Source organism: Psammomys obesus, unplaced genomic scaffold (genome assembly GCF_907164565.1).
Source record: "Psammomys obesus unplaced genomic scaffold, mPsaObe1.curated_primary_1811, whole genome shotgun sequence".
Taxonomy (NCBI): Eukaryota; Metazoa; Chordata; class Mammalia; order Rodentia; family Muridae; genus Psammomys; species Psammomys obesus.
This window is the reverse complement of record NW_026587215.1, coordinates 79173-98336: the sequence shown is the minus strand read 5'-3', so window position 1 is coordinate 98336 and position 19164 is coordinate 79173. Positions and strand designations below refer to the sequence as shown.

Below are 19164 nucleotides of genomic sequence, written 5' to 3'. Positions count from 1 at the left end.
TTTGAGTATATGACAGTCAGTCCACAAATGACTTAGTTTTCCTAAAAATGAACTAGTCCTCACTCCTTGTTTCAGTATGTCTTGTTCCTCTTTTCTGTACTCTGGCCACCTTGCAAAGCTTGGGTGATTTCCTAGACAATTCTATTCATTTATTTATTCATTCACAAAACTTTAGCTGAGTGCCTGCCCTGGGCCAGCATTATGCTAAACACTGGCATTGAGATGACTGAGACCCAATTCCTGTCCTCAGATGAAACTGTAAGTAATTACACTTTGGCCAATTGGTCACTGTGGTGGACATGAACCCACAGAGGGGAGGTTTGCTATATCAGGGAACCTTGCTATATCAGGGAACTGAGATCTGCCGGCTTGCTGCTGCAGAGGACTCAGCCTCTTGAGGTCCTGATCAGTTGGGCCATGCACATGGAGTTGGCATGAAGAGCTGGGAAGGACGGTGGAGAGGGGAGGGTCAGGGCAGCCCCCTCACAAGCTGAGCCTTATTCCCGAGGAGGGTATGGAGTTATCCATTCTGTTTGAACCTATCCAGTAAACCTACTCTGCTAATAAAACGGGAGAACGTGTAAGGAGCAATGTGAGCTGGGGAGTCTGAAGCTGGAAAGGAGGCTAGGGATAAGTGTGGGTACAAAGGGCTTGCTCATCCACTGGAGGGGTTCACAGTGACTGACCTGGGTAGCCAGGTGGACAGAGACCCAGAAAAGGGCATCTGAGTTGGAGAGCTCAGGCAGAGGGCTCGGTAGCTCATTGGAAGGTGCTGAGATGAATCAAGAGTGTGGAAGAGAAGCCTGAGTGGGAAGGGAAGTACTCACCTGGGATCTGGGTACCTCAGGGAGGAAGCCATGGGCTCCCCAGACTAATCCTGATTGGCCCACAGGATTGCCCAGTGAATCCCATTTGCTGTGGAATTCTCCAGATGGAATGAGTTGGCACTGATATGGAACAACTCCTGCCCTCCTTCCTCCCTCCCCCGTGCTACTCGGGCTGTTTGATGCTGGTGAACTTTGCTTGTGAATCACTGTCTGAGCTGCTGTGTTGGAAGTTCTGAGGGAGCTTTGTGCCCTCTAGGGAGGCACGCTGCCTCTTTTGCGTTGCTTTAAAATTAGGATATTTAAAATATTTATTTAGTTATGGGGATTGAACCCGAGACTTGATACACTAGACAAGCTCATCCCCTGGTCCCAGGGGATTAAAGTGCAGACAACCAAGCGACTTCCTTGAAGTACAGCCTGTTATAAAGAACAGTCCTTTCTTGGTGACTGCCATCCATACTCACACTGCTTGGATCCTAGAATCCTATTAGTCTCAGAAGTTTACTTTCTTTGGACACAGGGTCTTGCTGTGTAACCCTGAACCTGGACTGGTATATTCCTAAGCACTCCAGGATCATAGCCACAGGCCGTCAGCTATGGACCCTGCTAGATGAGTTTTTAAGTGAGCCTCCGTGCAGAGACCTGTGAAGTTTTTGTCTCTTTGTCTGTTTTGTTTTTTTTGGAAAAGGGTCTCAGTAGGTATCCCTGGCTGGCTTGGAACTTGCTATGTAGACCAAGTTGGCTTTGAATTCATAAAGATCTGTGTTGGGATTAAAGATTCACTATGCCTAGCTCTGTGGAAAAAATGTTTTTCTTTTTGTCCTGGGGATTGAATATAGGTCCTCCCACATGCTAAGCAAATGTGTTCTACCATTGGGTTCTATGCCAGCCAGACTCCTGGCACAGAACTCAGCTTGCCTTTCAACTCCCCCATCATTGCTGATGTCTGGGGGCTTTTTTTGGTTGTTACACTGGGGACAGGATGTCCTTGGCACCTAGTTGGCAGAGGCCAGGGGTGCTCCTAAGCATTTTAACAATGCACAGGTCACCCCTGCAAGCATGGTTTGGCTCTAGAAAACCGCCAAGGTAGAAAAATACCACCATAACCAAGCATACCATTTTTGTTTATGAATCACTGCTGTGTGCAAGCTTTGGCCGCTCCACCTCAGCCTGAGCCACCCCTTCCCCTTTTGCATAAGCAGTCAGTATTGTACCCAGCGTGAAGGGCTTCATAGCCTTTGTGCTTGCCCTTGAGGCCCCCCCCCTCCTCCCCCCCCCCCCCCCCCCCCCCCCCCCCCCCGAGCTCTTGTCTCTTCTTCGGCTTCCTTTCACTGAGCCTGTGTTGGAGCTGGTTGCTGACGTGGCACTCTCCCTCCATGGTGAGTGCTCCATGGTGAGTGCTCCTTGGTGTGCATGCTTTAAGGAGCGTCTGCACAGCTAACTAACCCGTGCATAGGGAAAGCAGCATGAAGTGGTGTCTGTGTCATCAGGGCCAACATGGCAAGCAGTTCCGTCCTCAGTCGTCAAATCTGTCTCGTGGGCACCTGCTGCATTTATTTGGGTTTTGGGAACCTAGTGACCAAAATCGAAGAAAGCCGCTTTCTGTCTGCTCTGTCTGCCCTCCTTCGTCCACATCGGCACCTCAGGGAGCTGAGTGTGCGATGTGTCTCTCTTCATTGTAAAACCCCTATTGTACCTTTGCAGTGACTTTTTATGTGTAGATTCTCAAGTATGTATTTGTTGAAGTAAATGAAGCTCATGGCTTTGAAGTTGTTATAACAGTTATTTTATAGAACTGTTGTCATTAATGGTGGGATTCAGAAGATGGGGAGATCAAGCTGGACTGTGTCTTCCAGTGTGTGCCCCCCAGCTGTGTGTCCCTGTGGTGGCTACCTGGTAGAAATACTTTAAAGGAGGGAAGATGGCTTTGGGTTGCCGGTGCAGGGGTTCTTGGCTGTCTTCTGTTGGCACTGCCTCTCTGGGCCTGCCTGAGTGAGGTAGAGCAGCATCATGGCAGGTGTGGAGGAAAGCCACTCCCCTCATGGCAGTGAAAAGGCACAGATATAGCAAGCAATGGCCTGAAATGATCTTGGAGGCCACTCCCCTCAGTGAATTGCAGTCACTGGGCTCCCCCTTTGAAAATGACTACCATCTCCCACTAAAGACGTCAAATTATAACTCCACCGAGGAGTCCTTGTGACCCAGTCACCTCCCCAAAGTCCCACCTCTGAGCATTCCTGCCTTGGGGATCTGAACCTTTTTGGGGGACACTGATGTCAAACCATAACACAGAACCTGAGTGGAAGCTGCCAGGTCAGGACCAGAATCTCAGCCTTCTAGGCCATTGGTGACTGCTGAGCCCAACCACCTACACTTGTCATCTTACTTTAGCTCTGGCCCTTTCCATTTTCAATCAGAATCGTGGTGCAAGCTAGGGCAGGGAGCCAGGCCCACAACTTTGAGGAACACCCTCATGTCTGCTTCACCAGGGCCTTCTCCGTTTGTTTCCGTTCTATGACTCAGGGGACACTTGCTCAAGTGAAAATGACACAGTGCTTGGAGGCCACACAGGTTAAATTAACCTGGATTTTGAGGCCTGTTGGAGCCTCGTCTCCCTCACCCGTGAAATAGTTGTGATGAAGTAACCCTTATGAAAAGACGCCAGGATAGAGTGGAAATCGAGCACTCATTAACAATCCTGGAGCGCCGAGTGGCTTGATGAGTGTGACAGCTTGAGGGTTGCCAGCCTGGAATTTGGCCTTGGAGGATGTTAGACCAGTCCTGGTTGTCTAGGAGTGGAAAAAGCTCACAGTGTCTCTACCAGCGTAATTCCCATCTGTACTGGGCCAGCAATTTGCTTTCTGAATAAACACACAAATAAGTAAAAAGAGAAGCAGGAGGGGGCCGGGGGAGACAAGCTTGTGGATGCTTGGGAAGACGATAGCTAGGGAATTGCATTCTGGGTTAAAAGAAGAAGTTTTTGGTCAACCTCTTTGCTTTCAGTTTCATCATTTCCTGAGAGTCCTGATTTAGCTTCTGGTGTGTCCTGCTCGATTATGGCCTAAAAAGGCAACAGCTTGGGTTTCTGGACTTGGATGGGCACCCGCAGGAAGCTGCTGGGGAAGGGCGGCCCAACCCGACCCAGTCTCCACTGGGCCTGAGCTGCCGTGTCCCTTAACTCCTCCAGTGCTGCCTGCCAGGCCCTCCGAGGAGGTACCCAGCCCAGTCCCAGGAGCGTGCCTGTGAGTGCCGGGGCAGGCGCTGTTGGCAGGCACATTCCAGGATACATGTACCCCTTCCCCAAGGGAAGCAGCCCTCTTAGAGACGGTTAGACCACACTTCCTAGGCCACGGATGCATCCCCATACTTCTCCACCGCAGGAATGGCGTGGCTGCATGGAGGCCTCCCTCACTGCAAAGAGGTCTGTAGGTAACCTGGGAAACCAAATCTCTCAGAAATGGTATTGAAAACTGTTTTGGGGCTAACCTGGTGGTAGGGTGCTTGCAGGAAGCACTGGTTCAATTCCATCCCAAATAACAACGAAAAGAAAAGAAAAGGAAAAAAAAAACCCACAAAAAAACCCACACCAAACCAAATCCAAGCTAGCTCTCCTCAGGTACGTCACTTCATACCAAACCAAACCAGCTTTAGAAAACTATGTGGTCATTGAATGATCCGCAGGTTTGAGTCAGCCCTCAGCTCCTGTGACCTAGGAGAGTTGCATCCATCACTTGTAAACGAAGCTTTGGGATAAGCACAAAACCCTGAGGGAAGAGGTCACAGTACGTAAAGGAGGTGCCAAAAAAGAAAAAAAAAAAAAGTGGATCTTTTTTCTCTGCCTATGACAGACCATTGTTTTCATGAGTCAAAATTAGAGAGGACCAGTAAAAAGAGAGAAAATGGGCTTTGTGATGTTTTATGTGCATTGATGTTTTGCCCGCATATATGTCTGTGCACAGTGAGTGTGCCTGGTAACCCCTAGAGGTCAGAAGAGGGGATTGGACCCCTGGATCTAGTGTCACCTAGAGGGTTGTGAACCATGTGCATCCTGGGAACCAAACCTTGATCCTCTGCAAGAGCAACAACTGTGCTTAACTGCTAGGCCATCTCTCGAGTTCCCAGAAAACTGATGATCTTTTTATTAAAAATTCTTCAAGAATATGAGTATGCACTCTGCCCCCTTCCCCCAGGTCACACCAAGTTGTGACAGTGACAGCCCCATTCTAGGACTGTAGCCACAGAGGCAGGCAGGTCTGAGATCACTGCATGTCTGAGCTGCAGATCCTTCGCAGTGACTCACCCTCTCTGAGCCTGTTCTCTCCTATAAATTGAAGGTAATAAAAGCCGCTTTCCAGGGAGACTGACTGGCAGTGAGGTGGTTAGCTTGGTGGTAGGCATTTGACAACTGCCCCACCTCCTAGTGTAGGGATCTTGTGCAGGGCGGTGGTGCATACCCTCAGGCATCTTCACCGCATGAGATGGGTTTCACTGTGTAACCCAGGCTGGCCTCTACCTCACGAGCCTCCTGCCTTAGCCTTCCAAGGGCTGGGATTATTGCTAGCGCTCAGTGAAACTGTCACCGAGGCACATACTTAGGATTTTAGAGAAGCGCAGTAACAGATATCTTATTCTTTAGGAGCTGAGTTGTGAAGAAGTTGAGAACCAGCAGCTGATGAAAAGCTGGTTTCTGTGAGTAGAGCAGGGTGATGGGGAGGCTGTTAGTCTATGGTCAGGTGTCTTTTGGGAGATAGAGAACCACTGGGCATTACTGTGGCAGATGGAAGGTTTGTCCAGTGGCCTGCTCTAACGGGCAGTGCCTGGACCAAGTGCTGGGATGCTGGGGTTCACCCCACAGAAAAGGTGAAAGCTGAAGGCACTGCACAGCTACCTGGTTCTGCTGACACTGGACCCTAGACTCTCTCCAGAAGTCCTTGCAAGGTGGATGGCCCCTTGCGCAGGGGGTGCAAGGACTGCAGTTTCCTGATGCAGGCTCAGATAGGGAGAGCCACCAGCTGAGGGAGCTGTGGAGGCTGCAGGGCTCCCCGAACTTGCTTCCTCTTGGGAGGGAGTTTGGGAGCACCAGGTTTCCAGGAAAACGGCCCCTGGTGGAGTGAGCAGGGAACCCCTGAGTCTAGGTCTGGAAACCATTTAACAAGCCAGAGAAGAAGCTGGGGCAGCCAAAGCCTTCCAGTCTCTTTGGCATCCAAGTCCCTGTTGGAATCAGGAAACTTGGAAGCTGAGCAACCCTGGGTTCAAAACTGGGAACTTTGTGGCTTTCCAGAGTAGGATGGCTGAATTTGATCTCACAGAACAGCACTTACTTGTGTCCTTTGGGAGCCCTGGAGCAGCTTCTGGTCACTTCCTCTGGTGACTTTAGGCTGAGTGCTTTACACCGGGGTTTCAGATCCTGGTTTTGGTTCACCAAGAGCAACAGCCCCCCAGGTATCCAGCCTGCGCCCCTGGACATCAGTCACTCCCTTGCTAAACCCGGGGAGGCCATATACCAGGACCTGGAGCCCTGAGGCCCTCTGCACAAGCCCCTGGCTCCCAGAGAACCGTGCTCACAGATGGGGGTCATCAGGTGTGCCTATGCCATTTGTGATTTTGTGGTATTAGCTCCTCACCTTTATTCTGCAAATGAGCCTGGAAAAGAACAAGATACGGCAGTGCTGGTGTCCTCCTGACCCATCAGTCATGCCTGTTCCCTTTCTCTTCATGCTGTATTCCAGAGCCAGGCTTCTGTTTTTACTTCTGCCGTCGTGCATTTGTAGTGCATTGCCATTTTAGCTAATTAGATACCTGGGTTTTTGGAAGTGTTCAGTGGTGTGGTTGCTTCGCCGCCTCCACAGTGGACTGTGGCTGAGTCTGTCTTTGTTGAGACTCTTCCACTCCTCCCTTCCCATGGTAGTTTTGTTAATAGAATTGCTTACGTCCTCACCATAGAGTGATGCACTTACTTATTCACTTCTAACCAAACCTTGTTTTCTTTCAGCTGTGTAGAGTAAGAAAATCCTGGCAATCGCTCAGTCTGATTCTGTAGAATTTCACTGCATGAGCGTTTTCAGGAAGAAGTCTTCTGTGGCTCATGTTCTGTCACTGTTCCTCTCTTAGGTCCTGGCCATAAGTCACCATGGCGCAGCAGGCTGCAGACAAGTACCTCTACGTGGATAAAAACTTCATCAACAACCCGCTGGCCCAGGCTGACTGGGCTGCCAAGAAGTTGGTCTGGGTGCCTTCTGACAAGAATGGCTTTGAACCAGCCAGCCTCAAGGAGGAGGTGGGAGAAGAGGCCATCGTGGAGCTGGTGGAGAATGGGAAGAAGGTGAAGGTGAACAAGGATGACATCCAGAAGATGAACCCCCCCAAGTTCTCCAAGGTGGAGGACATGGCAGAGCTCACGTGCCTCAACGAAGCCTCGGTGCTGCACAACCTCAAGGAGCGTTACTACTCAGGGCTCATCTATGTGAGTGGCCACGAGATGGGGTTGGGGGTGTCTCTACCCCGGGTGCCGGGGCTCCGGCTCCCTGGACGAGGAGAAAGCTTTAAGGAGTGCCAGGGGACATGCTCACAGCTGTTGTACCTGGGCATCCTGGTGGAATGTTCATTATCACCCTTTCTGTTCCCTGCCCACCCTGTTTTGGGCCACATGTAGGAAGAACATGCCCCCACCTGCTGGCCTCTGACCTCAGATTTGTGTGGAGACTTGTGGGTTCAGGCCAACACAGTAACTAATGGAGTACTGCTCTCTCCTGGCTCCCTATTCTTCCCTTACCACCCGGTCAACCCCTACAGCCACCAGTTTGATTCTGTCCCCTCTTGGTATCTCTGCCATTTTTTTCCTTGTAGAATCCTGTTGGTAAAGCCTCCTTCCTAAGGTCTACATGTGGGACAGAGCTGAGCTGCCAAGAGTGGGATATGACACGCCGACACGTTACTGTTGGTTCCATGCCAGGCCCTACAAAAAAGGAGGCATTGGAGCTGTGAGAGCAGTGTGTGCAAAGGCCCCAAGTACACCAAGACACGGAGTGGTTTTTTTTTTGGGGGGGGGAGGGGACTTATTTGGTTTCAGATGGACAGCTTTATCACCACATGGGTGATGTTGAGAGAAGAGCCTTTTCCCAACCCTTGTTGTGGGTTTATGAGCTTTACCGGCCCTGTGGTCTCAAGGTTCTTTCTAGTGTCAACCTCAGACCTATCTTCTTCTTCTTTTTTTTTTTTTTTCTTAACTAGTCTTTGAAAACAGAATGTTACTTTATGAGTGATCAGTTGGAATCCTCAGGATGGGCCAGATGCCGCATCCGCCACCCTCCTGAGCTTAGGTTTCTTTGTCATGAAGTCCATGTCTGAATCTGCCCTAAACAACTTTTAGGCGCCCCATTTGTCGGTCCCTGGGGCGTTTTGTCTCCCAGCCTTGGCACTCAGGTTATATTCTCCTTGCCTTTGGCACAGGTGGGCTTCTGAAGGAGGTGGACGTTAGAACCACAGCAGAGGTACAATCGTCCATCTTCAGTGACACTCTCCAAACAGCATTCCCATTGTCACCTTGCTTCTGCCAAGGCCAAAGAGGCCTGAAGGCCAGATTTCCTCTTTTTAGTTTGGATGTTTAGGAAGAAATATAATGTGGTGGTTGTTCTTCCTAACACAGCTCTTTGTTTGACGCTGCTGCAGCCACCACAGTCTTGCTTTCAAGGCCGAGTAACAGAGTTCAGAGCCCAAGGGAATGAGATACAGCCGTGTCATTAAAAGGCTTGTGTGCTGAGGGGTCTGAGAGCTCCCGAGGGCCCAGCCGTTGAGTTTCCTATGAGATGTCAGGGCAACGTCACATTTCCACAGGGTGCTTCCTACTCCACTGAATGCTGCCACCCCACGCGCCAAAGCCCCCAGTTGGGGTATGGCCACTTGGGATTATATGGAAGTCTCCCGAGCGGGCCAGATCATAGCAAGAGCAGCGCTCTTATCTACCAAATCATATCTCTAGTCCTGAAACCTGGCGTTTTTGATGAGAATGTGCATTAAACAAATTCAAAACTCCTGCCCCTCAGAAGCATCAAACATGAAGTTCAAACTGGGACTTGCAGAAAAAGGAAGGAAGGAAGGAAGGAAGGAAGGAAGGAAGGAAGGAAGGAAGGAAGGAAGGAAGGAGGCCTTGTGTCTGCCTAGATAACAGGGAAGCCACAGTTCCCTTGCCTGGGAGCAGGGTTCTCTCAGCAGCTTTGTGGCTGATGGTACAGTCACTCCACTGTGCCAGTCTACCCCTCCCTGGCTCACATGGCACCATACAGCCTCACTTTTCTCTGTAAAGCATCCAGAGCTCCTGACCTACACCAGGCCTGGACTCTGGCTGCAGCTGTTTAAGTGAAGTTCTACTTGGCCTCTTCCTGCTTTCTCCATTAAAATGAGCTTCTGTTGGGAAACAGGCTGATCACCTGCCCTTGCCTCTGGCTAGCTGCAGAGGGCCTTTTCTTCACACACAGCGGTAATGTTGGCTGTCAGCGCATTTGGTGCTAATCACCATACTCTTGTGAGTGGCACTCAGGGCTTCTGTAGGTGGATGTGGTATACAGAAGCCCTGTGGTGTGCCCAGGGCTCCGGTGGCAGGCACTAGTTCCGGGTTTGCTCCTGCCACAGATCATCCCCCAAGTAGCATCCATAGGGGCTGATCAGGGAAATCCCTGCAGATGCAGAACCGTGGGTGATCAAAAGCCTTTGGTGGCTGGCTAGGCAGGGCTGCAGCCTCCCTCACGTCCCATATGCGTACATCAAGGTTCCACACTGTTACTCCAGGAACCTTCGAGCTGCACTTGCCCAGCTTTGTGGGCGGCACGGCCAATTCTGTACCACAGCTGCTCTGTCTTTTCCTCTGGGGGGAGGTGAGGCTTGGGACAGGGGGCGCTTAGGCACAAAGAGCCTCTGTGGCCTGTGAATGGAGCAGCTCCCTGGTGTGGCCGCGTGGGAGCAGAGCCACTTGCTCGGTGTTTGCCTCCATGAGCGTTTAGTGTGTTCCTTCCTCCCACCTGAGCTGTGTGCCCCCTTCTCAGGGCTCAGCTGGCTAGTGTTCCTGGCTTAGAGGAATTACTCCAGAGAATTCTTTAGAGCCCTCTGCAATGTCGTCTGCCCCTCCAGCTGTCCAAAGGAATGGTCCTACTTGACCCTCTGTCTTGTTCTCTTTCTGCCAGCTGTTTCAAACATCTGGCTCTGTGGCACACCCTATATGTGGGACCATGTGTCCTCGGCTTTTATTGGGCCAGAGTTCCTAGAGTATGGGCTTTCTCCAAGGCTGAGAACAAAGTCCAAGTGTTTGGAGAACCTGTGATGACCTCACTCTCCTCTGGCCTTCTAGCCTATCCCCACCTGATACCATCTGACATCCACACAGGGGATACCTTGCTCCCTTCTTTTTGCAGCACCCAAGCCCTTGTCACATTGGACTTTGCTTTGATCTTCCTGGTCCCTTGAGAATAGAGTAGTTGGAAGGAGAACACATGGCGAAGTCTTCTATCCCAGTCTCATAACTCCTTGGGAAGAAGGAAGTCTTTGCAGTTTTACCTGCAGCTAGACCCTCTTGTGAGCGTCCCAAGTTATCTGCTGTCCTAGAGCAGACCAGTGCACCTGGTTAGGAGTGGAGAGCAGACCAGAGCACCTGGTTAGGAGTGGAGTGCAGACCAGAGCACCTGGTTAGGAGTGGAGAGCAGACCAGTGCACTCCGGAAAGCAGCTGACAAGTGTCTGGATGGTGGGGTCCTCTGAGCGTTGTCCTCGGCAAGCTTTTGTTGGCAGTTTCAAGGAGAAAGCTTTTGGGCAGTGCAGGGGGAAAGAGGCCTGTCTTCATGCTTGGTTTCTGTGCAAACCTCTGGGTTTAGTCTTGCAGTTTACTAGAGAGAGCACAGATGGACAGGGCTGGACGCCTATCACGATCAGCTCCCCAGATTAGCTACCCCTGGGTCAGGGGATAGAATTGTACGGTGAAGATGGAGGACGTGTAGAATGAGGAAAGCAAAGGATGTTTAGAGAATTGGCCCTCCAGACCAAGGAGGTTAGCCTTCATCTTCTTGAGGCCTGAGTTTGTTCCTAGTGAGGCTTCATGTCTTGTGACCTTTGATTGTCCCTTAGCAAAGGCAGGGCTAGTTTTGGTGTGGTGCCTGGGATGCTGAGCCTTGCTCTCCAGCCTTCCCTCCAGCTTGGGGTCTATTTTTCTAAGAACGTAGTGCTGGGATTACTGTCACTGTTTGAAGACACATCCTCCAAACTGAGTGTCCTTGGATGCCCTCGGCAAGGACAGTTCCTATGTGTTGGCTAGGAGCCTGCCATTTGTGTCTAGAAGAAGCAGGAAAATTTATTAGAATTGGTCACAAGGCATTGTGGAGGAAAGAGCCGTGTAGCTCTCCACACATGTATTCCTACTCCTTACCATGCAGTAAGGTGACAACCTTAGCCTTCCGTCTCTCCACAGATAGCAAAGTGGAAGGAGAAGGGTAAGGACCCCCACCCCCTGGCCTGGGAGTTGAACCTTGGGTATCTGACTCCAGGGGCTTTCTTTTAAGGTCAAAGCAGACCTGGAACATTGGGTGTGTTGTCATTGTCTGGCATTAAGGATGTTGACAGTTTTGAGTTTCTGCCCCTGAAGAAGGCTTCTGGAGGACCCAAAAGTTGCCTTTATGTTTTTCAAAGATTGCACAGGAATGCATGGTCTGAACTAGCTTTTAGCAACTGCGATCTACTTGATTTAGTAGGATGGGCTTTTCCAGTGTTAGAGGGTGAAGTGTGTGGTGTGCGTGTGAATGTAGAATAAGCTGTGTTTCTTTGCAGTTTTCTGGGATACAGTTGACTTCTTCATCTTTACGTATCTCTTTTTACAATGACAGACACATCCCTTATTGTCCTAGGATCTGAGTTTTTTGTTCCTCAAGACAGTGTTTCTCCATGTAGCCTTGGCTGTCCTGGAACTCGCTCTGTAGAACCAAGCTGGCCCAAACTCAGAGATCTGCCTGCCTCTGCCTCCTGATTAAAGAGGATTAAAGGTGTGTGCCCCTGGACTGGCTGGAATCTGAGTTTTGTGACTGGATGTCTGTGTGCTTTGGTGTGGACCTTATCTATGCGCGCTTGTTAACATTCAAAGCTGGCAGCCATCTGTGTTGAGAGAGTGCTAGCATACCATGGAGCTTCAGGAGCAGGCACACCAGAGAACACTGTCACCCTCGGCTGCTTTCTGGCCTTGAAAACTGTGGACATGCAGGCACACAACGGTAGAGTGCTGCCGAGAATGACTTGCTAACACATATCCTCTCTGCTGCTTTCTTTAGACCTACTCAGGCCTGTTCTGTGTGGTCATCAATCCTTATAAGAACCTGCCTATCTACTCAGAGGAGATCGTGGAGATGTACAAGGGCAAGAAGAGGCACGAGATGCCGCCCCACATCTACGCCATCACAGATACTGCCTACAGGAGCATGATGCAGGGTGAGTGCTTGGGGTAGTGACGTGCTTGCCTGGCCTCTCCAGGGGTCCCATCCTTACCCAGTGCCTGGTGACTGCATCATCATCTGAGAGCCAGGGCTAATGGCTATATAAAGGACATGTTTTTGTATTGATAGAATGTTCTAGAGACTAAAGATCAGAAGATTGTTTTCCCACTTTTTCATCTTTCTAAGAGTCACCCACATCAGTTTTTGGAACTGTTCTAAGTTCTTCTCCCAGTTCCTCATTCTCTCCCTTCCGTGCATAGCATTGCTGGCACACAGTTGGTGATAACGCTGGAGTGCTTTTCTTTTTTAGGGCACAGACGTGAAGTCTGCCCCGGTGACTACACCCCTCCACTTGCCTGTATTCTCTGTCCCATCACAGTGAAGTGTTTTGGGAGGATGTCTGTTCACTAATTCCTTCTTCTGGCCACACCCCTTGACCACTTCCTGTCTAGACTGACTGACAGCTCCCCTGTTACCTTTCTCCTTCTGTGTTCTCCTTCTCCCTTCTGCTTCTTCCTTCTCCCTAGTGTGGGGCAGTCTCCCACTCCCTGCCTTTCCTTCACTTGTCTCTGCTCTCTTAGGCTCCCTCCTCCCCTGTCTACTTGGCTGCCTCCATGGCTCTCTTGTTTCTGCCTATGGGTGCTCGTCTTAAGGCCAGGGCTCGTCCTTAGCCCTGGCCTTTCATTCAGCCACTGCAGTGGCTTCTGCCATCAGTGCTGGCTACGTCCCTGATCACTACCAGTCAGTCCATCCTCCAAGTTGCTAAACTTGGAGCCTGGAACCTAGGCTTCTCACACACTTTCCTGTCAGCAGCCCTTTCCCAAGTCAACCAACGCTTACCTTCATTTTTTTGGGTTTTTGGGTTCAAGAACAGTGCCTCACTATGTAACCTAGTATGGTCTTAAACTTAGAATTTCCCTGTCTTGTGCTTCCCCATGCTCGTTCTTTTTCTTAATGTTTCTGATCCTGTTTTCATCCCACTCTCACAGCTGTGGCCTTAGGTCTGGCTTTGCAACGTTTCGTACTGTTGACCTCTTAACCTTCATTCTAGCAGAGCCTCTGCCTCTTTGGGTGACCACTTTTCTAGAGTACAGATCTCGGACTTGGACACATACAGAACATTCATAGCACTGCCCACAGGGCAGTCCATGTGTTTCTCTAGCAGTTCTCTCTGCTCCTGAGTGCACAGTTGCCCCATCTGTATACAGTGCTTGGCAGGTCACTGCTACTCTCTTCGGCCCTCCGCCACGCAGGGAAAGACTCACACTAGATTTCCACCAGAGCCTGGCAATTTCTGATTGATTGGACTCAGGCATTTTATTCTCTCTGCTCAGTATGGATGAGGCCCATGCTGCCCATATATTCTTGGAACATAGCTAAACCCTGGCATATGTAATCCTAATTCAGACCCAACTCCCAGCAGTACTCTGACCTGTTTTGATAGTGGTTTCTTTTGCATTTGTTTTTCAAGCACTTGTAGTCCATCAGTCAGTAGTGGTGATGCCCCTGGTGTTAGCTTAGCCCTTGTTTAGTGGTTCAAAATGGCAGTGTGCACCCTTTGCTCTTCCCACAGTGCTATGCATGAAGGTATTTCTTGGTCAGGTTATTAATTAGGCAGGATGTGCAAGTTTGGCCTAGCATTTGGCTTATGTTCACGTCTCTCAGAATTCCATATGGAAGCCAGCCCTTTGGTTTTAAAGTAGGATGTCTGTCTGAAAGTGCTAATGAGAGCAGTGTGGTGGGAGAACATTTTGTGATGTTCCAGAGGAGTCTGAGTCTCTGTCTCTAGAGGTTATGAGTCACTTTCCCTCGGCCTTCCCCGGCGTGCTGCGAGAAGTGCATTCAGGGTCTTTCTGAGTAGGGCATGCTCTCATTCTTTGCAGGATTTAAGCCACCCTCTTCTAGTCTGTCATGGGAGAGCGATGGAGTGGCCCCAGCAGCCAGTCATTGGAGCTGGACTCTTGGACTCTCATCAGATAACCTGTAGGGCTCTTTCCCAAGAGAGTTCCCATTTTCAATTATTCACAAGAAGGAAGTTTGGGGAGGATTCCTGAAAGTCACATAGGTTGGAGTTAAGAGAAAGAGATAAAAAGCATGCCTTGTCCGTAGCAGAGCAGCCTCAGCAGGGAAGGAGCTGTCCTGGACCACGAGGGCAGTGTGGGGCTCTAAAAGCATTGGGCTCTTTCTTGGGAATGGTCTGTGCAGTTGCTGGGGCCTCATGTTTTCTCACCCTCAGCTTGAGAGGCCCCCACATTGCTTTCTGTTTTTCTTTGGGCTTGCTGGAAATCTTTAGCCCCCATGTGGCCATACTAAGCACATTCTAGGCTGTTGAAAAGTTCTCTGTACCCAGTGGACCCACAAAGCCTTTAGTGATAGTATTCTTGGGGTATGAAGGAAGTTAGTTACACAGCTTACCTGTGTCACTGTGTGTCACTAGGAGAGAGTGTATCCTAAAGGGACCCTGGATCCTTGCCCTAAACCAGGGATTGTAGGTGGAACCTTAGTCTTTAGGCTTTTGGAGCCTGTTCCTCTCTGTTTTGGGGTGAAGCCTTAGGGCTTGCTGTCCACCCAGTGGGGGAGGGGGCAATTTTGCTTGTTTTTTGCTTCTTAAAAGGTATGGCCAGATGGTTCCTTTTCTGGCCTCGTCTCCACCCTCCCCCAAGAACTAGACAAAAATTTCCTTCCTGAGTTGGTTGTGGCTTATGACATACTAGCATTTATTCTACCAAATAGGGTAGTTGGTGGCTTTGTTTGGGGACTTTTTATGAGACAAGCTTTTTGTCCCATTCCAGGCCCCTTCCTTGTCTTTTAACCCTTTGGTGCTGGGGTTTGCCTTACAGTCTTGGTCACTACCTGTGGCACTTTAGTTTCATCCTGCTTTGGATGATAGATTATAAGCTACTTTACCTACTTGTCAGATTAAGGCGTTTGGGATACTGTATGACGCATTGTAGTATCCTGGCCTCTTTTCGTTCTTTCTATTTGTGAACAGAAAAAAATTATCCTCAGCCACTTCTTTTTTTTTAGGGTTCAGACTGTATTGGTTTGACCAAAAATAGCAATTCTGGGGGCATCATCCACAGATGTGAAAGCCCTCAGCCACTTCTGTTAGATGTTCCCTGATAGAAAAAATTGTCCCCAATTGAAAATTCTACACTGAGCTTTACAGATGGTCAGTCAGTGGCTGTCTGGACCCTGTACTGTCAAGGGTTTGAGACACAATCTCAAAGAGTGCTGGGCTAGATGAATATTGTCTGCTATGGGCACAGGATAGGGCATTGAAGGGTATGGTGCCCAGCTCAGGCCACACAAACAGGTGATAGGAAATGCTGGCATACCAGAAGGGCTTCTCACTTTCTTGTTATTGTTACATCCTAAAGACAGATCTGGGGTCATAGTTCCATAACAAGGCAAGGTGCTGCTGCTGCTGCTGCTGCAGGCCAGTTAGTTCAGTGGCAGCAGGTGTCAGGTGCCTAGGAATTGAAGGAAGTTGTGGCTGCTGAGGCTGGTATGGCAGCGAAGGCACCGTGGAGGTAGAGCCCATGGGAAACCTGGCCGGTTGGTGTTAATAAGTGGTTGTGCTGCAGCCCAGACGTGCCTGCACAGTTTCGTTTGTTGTTTCAATCTCCAGCCTCGGGTTTAATTAAAGTTGTGTTGGCACGGCTGACTTACCGCTCTATCTCCGGTTCTCCCGTTTGTTGTGTTTCTGCCGTCTTGGCTATCAAGAGACATTTCAGCCTTAGGAGCCAGGTGAGAGCATGAACTTGTGTTTCTGTATACAGCGTGCAGGGCGTAGGTGTACCTATTGCGGGTCAGGCACAGGGGCTGCATGTGGAAATCAGGCAGCAGCACCCCTGTGGGTTGGAGGAAGGGTGCTTTTGGCTTGGGGCCTTTGTTGGTATCAGTGAGAGAGTTTGGCTGGAGCTCAGTTATCTACCAATACAGGTAGGAAAGAAGCTGTGCTTCCCAGCGCAGAGTTAGGCCAGGTTCACTCTCTGGGATGCTGGCATTTTAATGAGCTCACAGGTTTGTGGGGGAGGCAGCAGGGTTCGCTTTCCTTGCAGGCCTGCCCTTTGTACTGTGCTACCCTTCTTTCCATCTCTTTGCTTCTCTTCAGAAGCTTTCCTGGAAGTGGTTGGTCACTCAATACTTGCTCCAGTGCCCAGTGAATGACCACATTCCTCTTGGTGGTTGACTGACCTTGTTGGGTAAACAATGGCATTGAGGTTTGTGTGCTACCTTCATATCCAAGCAGGGTCTGCCTGCTCACAGGTGAAGGGATGGGCTCAGGTGTGTTAAATGCTGATGTGTCATGCATTGGCACTGGGAGTCTCTTGATTCCCTGAACAAGGAGGACATGAGTACCGATGCTCTCTTTTCTGGTTAGTCTTTGAAGGAATTCTTTTCAGTCTAGCAGTTAGATGTGTGTGTGGAGAGAGAGAGAGAGAGAGAGAGAGAGAGAGAGAGAGCGCTCCCAGCACCACTGAGTGTCTGCTCAGTTGGTGAGAGAGAGAGAGAGAGAGAGAGAGAGAGCTCCCAGCACCACTGAGTGTCTGCTCAGTTGGTTCCAGGTCTTCTTGAGGAAAAGCCCCCGGCTCACCAGAGGCCAGGAGAGTATTTCAGCTTTTGAGTGGCAGCCTAGGAGCCGGAGCGGTGGGAAGCCACAGATGTGATGACTCCACTTAAGCAGGAATGTGCCGGCCAGGAGGCCTGAGCCCTGCCAGCCTTCTCACAAAGGCCCCACTGTCCGCTGGGGAGGTATGGAGCCAGCCCTGTGCCTGATTGTGTGCCTCAGGAGGCAGAGTGGCTTCCCTGAAGAGGGCCATGCCCCGTGTCTGTGTGACATGGTCCTTGCCCAGGACCAGCCTCTTGCTTCCTGTGTGCTGTGTGCTGCAGAGCAGAGCAGAGGTCCCGCCCAGAGGATTGTTGATTGTGCCCAGACGCACTAGGTGACAGTGAGGGTTCCCACATAGAAGTGATGTGCCCAGGAACATTGAGGGCTGCTGTGATCGGCATGGGGTTTCTAAACCACTTAGCACTTCGTAGGCTACAGCCAAGGGCCTGCTGGGCCTCTCAGCCTGTTGTAGGGAGAAGCTGTTTCTCGGGAAGAATATGGGGTTTGGACGGGATAGAGTAGGACTCTTGCTCTTTTCCTTTGCTAATTAGCCTGGCTGAGGGAGCCTTTGATTTCTCTGCCTCTCAAGCTTGACACAACATGGGCAGGCTGAAGAGCTCCAGGAGTGGCTGTAGAGCAGTGCAAGGCTGTGTGGCAGGTACCCGAGGAAGGGACAATAGGAGACTGAGTACGCAGTGCCCATGGGACCTTCCCAGTGCCCAGTCCTGATGCTACCCTGCAGCCTATTTACTGCTGGTAAATGAGCAGGTATTCCTTCCAGGGGCTTCTCAGCCTCAGAGCCACAGGCGCAGAACTGACTTCACCCTATCTCCAGAGAGTGGCCTCTGTGGTCTTCTAGCAGAGTGTCATTTGCTCCAGGGTGTCTCTTCCTTCCCTATTGCTGATGGGCCAGTAGAGGCCCTGAGACACACAAGCACCCACCCACTTCTCTATGCTGTTCCCTGGATGGCAGGTCTGCTCCTGAAGTGAGCTACTGTCTTATAATCCCGCCAGTCTTATTGTCCTCACATCTAGGCTCTGCTCCCCAAAGAGGAATGTGTGATATATAGGTCCTGTACATAAAAAGTTCCCACGGTCTTGACCCGCGGTACTGGCTCAGGGTTGACTCCCAAGGACCTAAGATGTTTTTAGCATTCAGACAGTACAGCTTGGGGGTGGGGGGGGGGGTCATAGCCTGCTCATAGTCTTGTCTGTCCACCTTCAGCTGGTCCAGAAATACAGTAGTGCCAAGGTCCAGGCTGAAAGGAGAGGGTGTGCGGCGGTGCTCCTGTGGCACGCTCTGCTTGGCAGCCTCCAGCATACTTCTTACTAGACTGGCAAGGTTGCTAGAGGCCCTGGGCATCTTCGAGAGCACCCCCACCCTCATGTCATACTGTCACTGATGCTCCTGAGCTTATCTGGGGGCAGTGGAGTTGTCTTTTGGGTGTCAGCGGTCCCTGAGTCTTGCCTGGGTGTGTCCACATGGCTCCTGTGTGTCCTGTTTTGCTTCTATCCTATTCTCCTTTTGTTCCTTCCCCAAGAGCACAGCTCTGCAGAGCCATGGCCTATGGCTCCTTACCCTCTGTCTGGGACCCAGCAAGGCCTCCCTTTCCACCTTGTATTTTCTTTTCCCCAAGGAGACTTTTGGAAGCGAGCAAGGCAGGGCTTCCCAAAGGCATTTGCCATGGGTGGTGGGCATTCACGTCATCTTGGATTTTCAGGCCACAAGCCTATTGGAGCCGCCTGGTGAGCTGCCAGTCAAGAGCATTTTGTCGCAGCCTTGCTGGCAGAGAGGTGGGAAGTCTGCTCATGCGCCTGGGTTTTGCTGGTGCATCTGGTCAAGGAAAGGCTTGCTTGGGACCTCATCACTTTGAGCACAGTGGAAGTCAAGAGTCATCCCTGCAGCTTTGTTCTAATCACCCAGGGCCTGGTGGGGCCGCTGCCTGACTCCTACGCCCGGGGCCCCGGCTCTTGGATCAGGTCTTCCTGAGGAGCACAGGCCAAGGGGCCAAGTCCATCTGTCTCTATCAGGGATTGCTGGATTCCTGTGTATCCAGGCCCATGTTGTATGTTTGGGGCCCCTGGCAAGGGGCTTCCTTCTTAAAAACTTGCCGGAGACAGCTAGAAGACCTCTCTTCAGCCTGTCTGCGACCTCTGCTAATAAGTAGGAAGTGGTATTTTGCACCCTCTAGTCTCACCTTTCTGCCTGCTTCCTAAGTACTTGTCACCCAAGCTGTGATTGGGCCTGTTGTGGAGATGGC

The 19164-nt window shown here is 50.7% G+C and overlaps 1 protein-coding gene across 1 annotated transcript in view; it reads left to right on the top strand.

Annotated features, from left to right (window-relative positions):
• Positions 1-19164, top strand: part of Myh9 (myosin heavy chain 9) — an 83435-nt gene that overhangs the window by 22234 nt on the left and 42037 nt on the right. The window contains exons 2-3 of the mRNA XM_055602932.1: positions 6939-7290; positions 12127-12283. Of these exons, the coding sequence (XP_055458907.1) occupies positions 6958-7290; positions 12127-12283 (490 nt within the window). The 5' untranslated portion in view covers positions 6939-6957. The remainder of the gene's footprint in view (positions 1-6938; positions 7291-12126; positions 12284-19164) is intronic.